The sequence below is a fragment of the Harpegnathos saltator genome, unplaced genomic scaffold (assembly GCF_003227715.2).
Source record: "Harpegnathos saltator strain DR-91 unplaced genomic scaffold, Hsal_v8.6 scaffold498, whole genome shotgun sequence".
Lineage (NCBI taxonomy): Eukaryota > Metazoa > Arthropoda > Insecta > Hymenoptera > Formicidae > Harpegnathos > Harpegnathos saltator.
The window spans coordinates 1,743,472-1,754,304 of record NW_020230313.1 but is presented as its reverse complement, the minus strand read 5'-3'; the positions used below and the strand labels follow the sequence as shown (position 1 = coordinate 1,754,304).

Sequence of the window (10,833 nt, the reverse complement as noted above, 5' to 3'; positions counted from 1 at the left end):
TGATCATTCTCATCGTTATCAATTCTTTGTACGACTTGATTGTCGAAGCAATCATACCAATTAGATTCTTATAGTCAATATGAACGATTACTGATGCTACGTATACATATCTACATGCGCTGTTTGATACCAAATCGAAAAAAAACGAGATCATCAGGGTGTCTTGTGTTTTCCTCTCTATTATCTGTCGTTTCAATTGAAAATGTCAATTTTCAGGGTAATTTATCCGATGTTGTCTCGATTTACGCACAGAATTTCTCTAATTTTGTCTCTGTTGGTGCACTGAAAGACCGAGGAAAGAAACGGAACTGATATTATGGATATACTTACTATCGATGTGTTTTCAATCGTACGGTGTACGCGTAATGCTTCCATTATTGCAAGAAACGTTCGTCGAAAGTAAGTATCCGGTGAAGAATTTGTCACGTTAGATACAAAATTTATGAACGCGATAAATCTTGATTTATTATGTATGTGTATATATTTAACACGTATCTATACTTCAAGATATTTCTAAAAGTGTCTCAAAATCATTAAGTTGTAAATCAAATCAAGTTATACGGTGTTTGTATCATTGTATCATTAATTCCAGTTACAAATAACTTCTGACAAAAACAATAAATAATATTTATTTGTTTCCCGCAGAAGAAGCGGGATAAGTTATTAGTTGGGAAAACGAGTCATTAATCATTTATTTATTTTCTTATCTAATAACGAATATATATTAGATTGGCAGACGAAATATAGGAAGAAAAATTAAAAAGAGAAACGGAAGTTATTTATGATTCAATTCAATCCATGCATCAGTCCGTTATACGGTTACACATGTTCAGTATGCTTCTTCAATATGCAACAGTTGGTACAACGTGGAATTGCAGGTTTCATGTAGTTAGGAGCCTCAAGTTGAAGCGACTCGTTTCAACGAAATAACGAATGAATAATACCTACTTCGTTACGGCACCATCCACGAGCAGTAACGTCTTTGAGACGAATAAAAACGCTCGAAGATAAAGCGTACACGAACTATTCCGTGAAAATTTACTAGGCTGTGTTCGGCATTCCGCCACGCGTTCACGATGCCATATGGCTCTCGGGAACGATTCGTTTTCGACATAAGCGAAGTGTCGAAACTGAAAACAGCAATATCGATCTATCACATGCTCGTCACGCGTTCTGCCCCTCTGATCGTTCCTAATTGGATATAAAATTAAATACAGGCTGATGAAAAGTTAATGATTATAATATGACAATGCATTCAATCGCAGCTACGGCTAAATTTGCCCCGAATTTAGAACCGAAAAAGTATTTCCTTTATACATGAACACCGAGATATATTTTAACAGATAGTTGCTATTTATTCATAGGTAATATTAGGAGGTTGAATTAATTTTGGTCTTACTTTGTTAACATTTTTATCTTTGTTTTAAAGAAATGATTAAATTTACATCAATCAAAATATTTTCCGTCGTTAGCTGACTTTTTCCCATTTTTCTGGCAACATAGCGATTTCGTGACGATAGAACAATCTGTCTTTCGAAACAATCTAATCAGACACTTCTTTTTGCATATCCTTTTAAAGTATGTATCTGCTAAAGCGTGTTGCATGGATCGGAATAGATGGTAATCAGTTGGTGCTAGGTCTGGAGAGTACGTTGGGTGTAGAAGAATTTCCCATTCGAGCTCTAACAATGTTTATTTAACGACTGAAGCAACATGTGGACGAGTATTATCGCGCAAAAGAATTTTGCGTCTATTGCTGACTATCGCTGGCCTTTTTTACATCAGTTCATTATTCAATTTGTTCTATTGTTGCTAGTACCACTCCCACGTAACTATTTTATTCGGTTTTAGAAGCTTATAGTACATTACACCTTCCACGTCCCAGCAAATACAGAGCATTGCTTTGTGACCGTGAATGTTCTGTTTTAGTGTCGATGTTGATGGTTGTCCTGGATCAACCCATAATTTTTTTCGCTTTGGATTATCCAAATAAATGCACTTTTCACCTCCAGTCATAATTCGCTACAAAAAACTTATTTGTCTAACAAGCAAAAACATGGCGATATTCAAACGATTTACAATGATACTTCCACTCAATTCATGTGGAATCCATTTGCCTTTCTTTGGAATTTTTCCTATGGCGTGTAGGCGTTTAGAAATTGTTGATTGAACAACGTTGAGTTGTTCAGACAAATGTTTTTTTTTTCGTTTGAGCAGTGTTTGCATTTAATAATTGCAATTCAGAATCTTCGAATTTTTTTGATTGACCAGTATGTCTTCACCAGTCCTTTGTCCCTCCAATCGAAATCACGACTTTTGAATCGTCGAAACCAAAATTTACAGTTGTAATACGATGGAAATCTTATCACCATAAGTTGTAATAAGCATTTCATGAACTTTAGTTGCCGATTTTTTTAAATTAAACAGAAGAAGTAATATCGAAAATGCAATTTTGTACGATCTATTTATGGAGCTTATAAACAATGAAATTATTAATAATAATAGTACGCAAATTGTCATATGTCATAGAGAAATGTCAAATCTTTCAGTGTTGTCAGATTTCAACATTCATACTAATCATTAATTTGTTACTAAAGCTATCTATTGCTAGGGACTAGAACTAATTCAACCTAATATATCGATTTATGAATAATTCGGAAAATTTATATAAAAGCGTCTAAATTATGTTATTTACGTAGGATATTAAATGCATTTAAATGTCCTCTTGGTAGTACCGACTAATCCATTTTGCTTATTCAGCCACAAGGTGTCTTTCCTCTCGAGTGCACTACGTTGTCTTCCCCTCGACTTATCGTGAAATCTCCTGCCTTCGGTCACCAACACCTTACGCTTTCCTTAAAATCGCACATCACGATTCTTCTTGTAGTAGAAGCTTATTAAAAAACCTTTATCGGCGTCAAGCTATCGCTGCACGAGTAAAATTGAACCTTTGTTCCAACACCTTTCTCTTTCCATTTCATTTGTAATGTACCAGAATCAACGGATAACGGTACTCAGCTTTCAGCAGGGAATGCCAAATTTTTCCGCGAGTCCCAATATTTCATTCTGATGTCATTTTTTTCAAATTTAATCTGTTGTGAAACTTCTATAACTTCCATCTTGTTCTTTTTTCTTGCAATTATGAGTATTTAAAATCGTTGTATTATTAGTCAAATAATAGAAAAAGAAACACAAAGAAAAAGAAAAAGGGTGTAAAATATATAAATATAAAATATATCCCACATAGCACGTAATGTTATATCATAGTTAGATTGCAATATATCATTAACATTACATATTATAATACAATATTACAGAAATATTACTAATATATTACGTTCATATATAATGTTGAAATATTACAATAGTGAATAATATATTATGGTTATATGTAACATTAAGAGATTATTGTAATATTGTATTGCAATATATATTCCATCTCAAGTAGCAAGATGATGTCAAATGACGTTTTTGTTACGTCTTATGGACATTAGAAACGTCATTGAAACGTCATTTAATGTCACTTGCTACTTTAACTTAAACGTTATACATCGCATTGGAGTATAAATAAAATATTTTGGGGATAATATAGGGCATCCCATTTTAAATGAGTCAGGTAAAAATTTCGAAAAATATGAAAAATATTAAGAAAAATTAAGTTTCAGACAAAAAAGAGTAAATAGAGTAAAAACATCTAATACTATTTTCTCTTTCAACAAATAATTAGAGATATCGTAAATTAAATATTGAAAAAGTTACCAAGTTTTCCTTAAATATTTAAAAAAATATTAGGCAAATAAAAAACTGTTTCAGATAAAAGTTGTTCAAATTAATTGATAGAAAAAGGTAATAAAAAAATGGGATTCCCATTTAAGAAAAGTAATAATCAGTGAATACCGAAAGTGGTATCATCTGTAAACAAAATAATATTATCCTATGTATCCCTTGAAACTATACTTTTGTCTAAAATATTTTTTTCTAAAATGTTCAGTTTTCGAGATATAACAGTTGTAAAATTTTAGATGTAAAATTTTAGAATAAAGGCAGAAAAGTTCGAACTAAAAGATGTGAATACATCATAGGAAACTGAATTGCTTACATCTTCAGGAAGTATAAATGATTAACAAACATCATTCAACGATAACGATTTCAAATCTAATATTAGATTAACTAATATAACATTAACTTTCATGAAAGAAACATTCGAATATTGAGTGTTTACACTCAATTATTCGAATTTACTCTCAAACCCAGACAGCACAAGATGTCCTATGGAAGTCCATTTGATGTCCATTTTACGTCCGCACGTCCATGAATGTGAAATGGACGTCCATTGTATATCCGATTTTGGACTCATCAAAACGTCCATATTAGGACATCCATAGGATGTCCAATGTTGGATGTCAATGGTCATTATCCAAACATTTTTATAGTGAATTTGATTGCTTGCACTAATGCGCACTAAGTGTGCTTTAAGACTTGTTTAGATTTCGTTCGTATATATATACAAGGTGCTAAATTTCAAACGTAATAAGTAAAAAATCTCGAAAATTATGAAAGATATTAAAAAAGCTAAAATACATCTTCCATGATTTCGAAGAGGAAAGAGAATGGCATTATCAGTTTTTTATTTGGAAGGCATTTTCAAGGTCAGTTGAAGGTCAACTTAATTTTTTAAAATTTTTTAAAATAGAAAGCCCAATTTTTTATTATATCTTCTTTCTCTACCAATCAATTTTAACAACTTATTTTAACAACTGAAACATTTTTTATTTGCTTAATATTTTTTGAAATATTTAAGGAAAACTTGGTAACTTTTTCAACATTTAACTTACGATATCTCGCTAACTATTCGTCGAAAGAAAAAATAGTATTAAACTTTTTTACTTTATTTACTATCAAGAATATATTAATATAATAGTGCCCTAACTTTTGTTAACCTAATAATTTTGAAATTTCCAAAGATCGATAAACGCATTAGAGAAATAAAATTTTATAATTAAATTTTATATATTGATATAAAAATAAATAATATTTTTTGTATTTCAGAATTTTATTGTTATTGATAAATCTTTCCTTTACGTATTTTTGAATGTTTATTTCGCTAATAATTACGAATAGTGGAGAATTGAGAATGATGTCCATTTTAGATCCTTGGTTTGGATATTCTATGGACGTCCAGAATTGTGAAAAACGGACGTCCTATGGATGTCCTATGAACGTCCGTCGGATTTTTTTTGGACGTCTTATGGACATCCCGAAGTCCAAATTCAAACGTCCACCGGACGTCCGTTGGACGTCCGTGTGTTATCTGGGAATATATACTCAAATTTGAGTGTTTTTTCCGTAAGAATATTCTATAACTTTACAGTATTACAATAATATTATTGGGATATATCACTATGACAATATTACTATGATATACTATCACAATACTCGTATTACTATAGTATATCACCATAATATTACTGTGAAATCACTGTAATAATGTAGTAATATTTCTACAATATTATGTTGTAATATTACAATAGAGAAGAATATTATTGTGATACTGCTGTAATATTATGTGCTATGTGGGATTTATATATGATATATATATATGTATATAAAAGATAATATATATTTATATATGAATATAAAATATAAAATATAAATGAATATAAAATATAAAAAAATAATATAAAATACTTCAGCATGCTTGTAACAACAATATTTAAAATTATTTTGAAGTCTCGAAGTCCCATTATGTCACAGCTCGAATCTTAATTTCATCAGCATTGACGCGTCCTAATCTCATACGGTGCAATACTGAATACAGGAGTTTCGGTTTGGATGCCCCTTCGAGGGTTTCCTTCCGGCGCATCTTTATCCTGAAATCTCCCGCCCTTGGCCGGTAGGGCAACAACACCTTGCGGCTCCTTTCGTTATACGCTCGTAGACGTACGCCACGCGCCGAGTCTGGGTCCCTTCCGTTCCCTTCCGTTCCGTTCGAGGGGTGGATCCCGGTGAGAGATGGATATCGCTAATTGTCTCAAGGCGAATAGCCCACGGTGGTAGCAGCATGCGACCGTTGTATCCTGCTGCTTCTCTACTCTATCTGCACTCTCTGACCATATCGGTCAACGTCATCCCGCACGATTCCTTCACAGGACGTTAGCGTTCGATTGCGGATCGACTCGATCGATATCTCGAGGAACTTTGTGAACGTACCATACGTGCACGGTATGCAAACAGTTGAACGTATGATATAACGCATGCTATACGGTATGATGAGCTGACGAAAGAGATAATTAAAAATAATTTACATGCTAATGCGTAGTTAACTAATTACAACTACACGCGGGAATGTATATCTAACATTTCAATGACGTGCTATCGATGTTCGTACGATACAAATTATATACGCGCGTATTTTGCTAAAAATTTAAATATTCCCATAAATGAAACATACATTCTGAAATAAAATAGAACCCTCAGGTAACCTTTCTTTTTGCTCAGGTACATTTTAATGTTAAGTAAGTTTAGATATTTAATGTCAAGAAGTTTGATATTTTTTATTTTTTTCTTAGATAATCTATCTTAATACTTTACAGTATTATTTTTTTATGCTGTCAGCTCCATTAATGACCGTTAATTCATGCAAAATAATTTAGCAAAAGAAATATTTCCATTTTCCCGTCACGCAAAAGTAAATTTTGAACTCGTTTAAATTGGAACGCTTTCCTTTTTTTTTTTGCAAATTAGACCCAACGACAAACCGCTTTTATACGACAACCGTAGTTGCTGCTTCCCCCTTCTGCTTACCCCCGCAAGTACATTTTTGTTGTCCTTTTCACGTTACCTACACAGCGGCGATATAATATAGCACATATAGTTATTACACGTGGCATGGCTTCTATTGTGAAAGCATCTGTTGTTCCGCCGGCCTTCGTGACGCGAACGCTGACAGCGGAGAAGAAAGAAAGGCGGGAAATCGGAAATTGAAAATTAATTTCTGCACGTCGCGCCACGCCTGAATGACGTCCGAACAACGACGTTCGTCGGACAACACTGTAAAATTTGACAATGTCGCTAGAGTATTGTTACGGACTCGTCATCTGTTTTTAACAAACTCGAGATAGATCTTTCAAACATTCCAAATTCAATGATCATGTGTCAATGATACGTATCTATCATGATGGATACATAACACTGATACAATTATTTTATGTTTTATTCCTATAATCTTTTGTGACACTCACACATTGGGAGAAGAGTATTTGGTATCTATGGTTATAATTGCATAATAAAATAATTATATTCCATGGAAAACCATTTTTTTACCCAACGCAATTATAATATTGGTGATCATAACCTTATATGGACATACTACTATTTATTTATTTATTATTAATACTATTGCTATCGCTATTTATTTATTTAGTAAATATAAAAGATAACATCTCACCAATTTTTTATTTTAAAATATATTATAGAGGGTAAAATTTTGAATAACTTTTTTTAATACAACTATATAGGGTTTGCTTGTATGTGTGTATACACAAGCAAACCCCATATAGTTGTGTTATAAAAAATATATAGTGTGTATACATATATATTTACTAATTATTTATTTATAAAGCTAAAATTTCAATGAGATTAACCATTCCTTTCTCTCAGTGTACGTCGAGATATGTGTGGCCGCCGCGTATTGCGATAATTATCAATATCCTATCAATAACGATAGGAGACCTCAGTTTCCTGGCAGAGAATATTCGCGGTCGTTTCTTTTCAGATCGTCGACCGCTTTTCGGCAGGTCACGGAGGAAGGACGCGCTCGCGGTGCGGGCGTGCCTGCGGAGCGGACGACCAAGAACCTGAAGAGGAGAGGGGTAGATACAGGAGGAACCAGAATGAGCTGCCAGGTGTACGTATCACCCATAGGGATCGGTAGAAAACAAGGTGGGAACCATATGTTGATCTGCTGACGGACGTTCTGGCACGCGCCGCACTCAGACTCGAGCCTTTACACCGTGAGGATCGGTGACTGCGCTGTCCACTCTGGTATCCTGTTGACCCGAGTACTCGACAGTGCAGTCTCCGTGTTTTTCACATATTGTTTCTGATTACGGTAAAGACGCGATATATCGAACGTAGTGAACGGGGACTGAGAGTGAGAAAACGAAATTAGCGAATACGCGAGTAGGTGATGTTCTTCAAGGGATTCCCTTCTTGACGTTAATCTGGATACGTGTTGTTCAATGTTGAGGCGCGCAACAGTTCGCAGTCCGATTAACGAACGGAGGACAACGGTCATATCGCGACCAATGAGAGTTATCAAAAACTCGAGGTGGCTGCCTCGAAATCATTTGTTGTAGTGTGCATCACGCAAAAGCCATTAACCGATCGCGTTAATGAACTCAAAGGAATGCGACTAGTGTTGACGCGCTGCGGTCCATCCCTTGCCTCGACGTAACGTAACAACGGGGTAACTTGAAGAAAGTAGAGATTCCGTAGAGTTCGTTTATACTGGAAGAAAAACGATTCTCCCTGCAGAAGCCTTGTGTAAAACTCATCTCGCGAGACCGACTTTGTGAAACAGGATTACCTTGCGCATTCAGTCCGATGAAACAGAGATTTCCCGAAGTGTTCAGCCAATGAGTAACGAGCCCAAATAACCACCCTCGTTTGCGCGATCATGGCTCTACTGTCGAACCATCACTGTAGCTATCAGAACACGCAGTCCGAGATGTTGACACCTGCGTATCCGAATGTGGCGAGGAATTACGACCCCTTGTATCCGTCACCGTACAACTCCCCGAACTACGACTCCGGCAGGATCACATACCGAGATAATTGCGCGCACGAGAGTGAGCTCACGCCACGAAGAGAGCTTGAGACACTCGATTACACTAAAGACGTGATGTCCGAATATACGAAAACTTCAGAGGTATACGAAAGAGAATCTTATGGCGTCTTGACACCTGTCACACCACAAAGGTAAACAGACGCAGTCGATTTATTTTCGGTTTATTTTGTCACGAGTGCGTCAAGTGTAAGCGATTGTCGTGATCGTTTTCAAGCGCTACCGTCAATCGAAAGTAGTAATCGTTGTGTATCAGATTAATATTACTGTCAATATATGGTTGTTGATTGATCAGATCAATCGCTAATCGTTAGTTAGAAATTGTTTCGATTCTGGTCGAAAATCTCGCTTGAATTAAATCGGCAAAATTACTGCCGTCTTATCGGTTCATCTTAAGTTTTGTCGTTGGCATTATTTATAGATACGAACCGCCACATTCGATGGAACAGACGATGTCACCGCGATCGACATTATACGAGGAGAATTCTATAGACTATCAGCCACCGTCTTATTGCTACGAAACTCCTCCTCAGGAACCGAGATACCAACCCCTAGAGAATAGCAAACCGACTATCACGATCGTTGAACCACGCGCCAGTTGTTGGGAGCCTGTCATCTCGACTCAAGTACAGCTTTGATTATTTGTCTAATTGTCTTTAAATTATTTTTCGTTATATGTGTTCTTTAAACAGCCGACGTTTAAATAAAAATTTTTAGTCTGATTCGCCTAACAATTGCTTGCACATTCTACTAAAATATACGCTCTAAAATCTTCCCATCTTAATTTAATATGAAACATTTTTCTATATTTATTTTTATTATTAATTATTTGAAATGCAAAGAAATGATAATCAATAATTGCCAGAAAATTTTCAAAACTAAAAATCGACCAATTAATCGTGCATCGCAGGTAGCTCAATTAATGAATTAATGAATTTGCAGAAAATGTCGACGACACCGCCGGTGAGTCCGCGAAAAGGCAGACGAAGGTCCCGCGACGTTCCGCCGTCGCCGACGGTTTTGAAACGTCGACGCCTTGCTGCAAATGCACGCGAGAGACGTCGTATGAACGGTCTGAACGACGCCTTCGACAAATTGCGCGAAGTTGTGCCGAATCTCGGGACCGATCACAAACTCAGTAAGTTCGAGACCCTACAGATGGCACAGAGCTATATAGCAGCATTGTGCGATCTTCTCCAAAGGCATGATGGAAAGAGATGAAATTAGACGCAAATACTATACGTTTTATCTGCTAATTTAATGATGTTTAATAATGTTTTCTATTTGATCTTGGATGAATTTTCCTGTGTTTCTTCTGGATATATTTTTCCTTCAGAGAATTGATTGAATCTCTTTGTAATGTTCCTAATTTTAAGCAAAACCGAATCAAGTCATGTAGTCTATAAACAGCACTAAAAAAAAAAAGTAGAAAACATGTACAAATTATGTTTTAATAAATATTGGAAGAGAAAAGCGAGCTATGTATGGCTATTTTTGGAAAAATGCAGGAAGACTGAATCTCGCACAGCTAGCATAAAAAATGTACGCTATTATAAACTGATTTCGAAAGATTAATACATAATATTTTATTTATGTGACCGATAAAGCTTAATTGCATATTCTTATTGGAGCTGAATATTTTTGTAAGTTATTACTTTTATCGTTACTACGTGAAGAGCATTTTAATCGGAACTGATTTCATTGTGTACTTAATATATACTAGTATAATACGTGTGATTTTTGAAATATGTATTTTTATAATCTGATTTGAAATGTTTCTAATATATATGGCTGCATGAAATTAAGATGTCGAAAATATACTTTTGAACTTCGCTTTTGAAGTGTGTTAGACTTCGTTAACTAGATATTTACATATGAGTCACCGATGTAACGAAGAACAGATACGTCTGTATTTTGTGGTATATATTTTAGTTTAAGGCTAAGGTTTAAGGTAAAAAACAGCTAATATTCCAAAGATTAAGCGCGAT

At 34.9% G+C, this 10,833-nt stretch overlaps 1 protein-coding gene across 2 annotated transcripts; it reads left to right on the top strand.

Moving 5' to 3' along the window:
* Positions 1-43: 43 nt before the first annotated feature.
* On the top strand, positions 44-10,284 carry LOC105185437 (protein Fer3). Of its 2 annotated transcripts, XM_011144950.3 has the most exons (5): positions 44-399; positions 7,775-7,906; positions 8,707-8,979; positions 9,267-9,471; positions 9,788-10,284. In XM_011144950.3, exons 1-5 carry the CDS (start codon positions 317-319, stop codon positions 10,064-10,066), a joined length of 972 nt encoding a protein of 323 aa, XP_011143252.2. In that variant the 5' UTR covers positions 44-316; the 3' UTR covers positions 10,067-10,284. The 2 variants fall into 2 exon arrangements, with proteins under 2 accessions (XP_011143252.2, XP_025158318.1); XM_025302533.1 differs by lacking the exon at positions 44-399 and having other exon boundaries at positions 7,617-8,979.
* Positions 10,285-10,833: the final 549 nt, after the last annotated feature.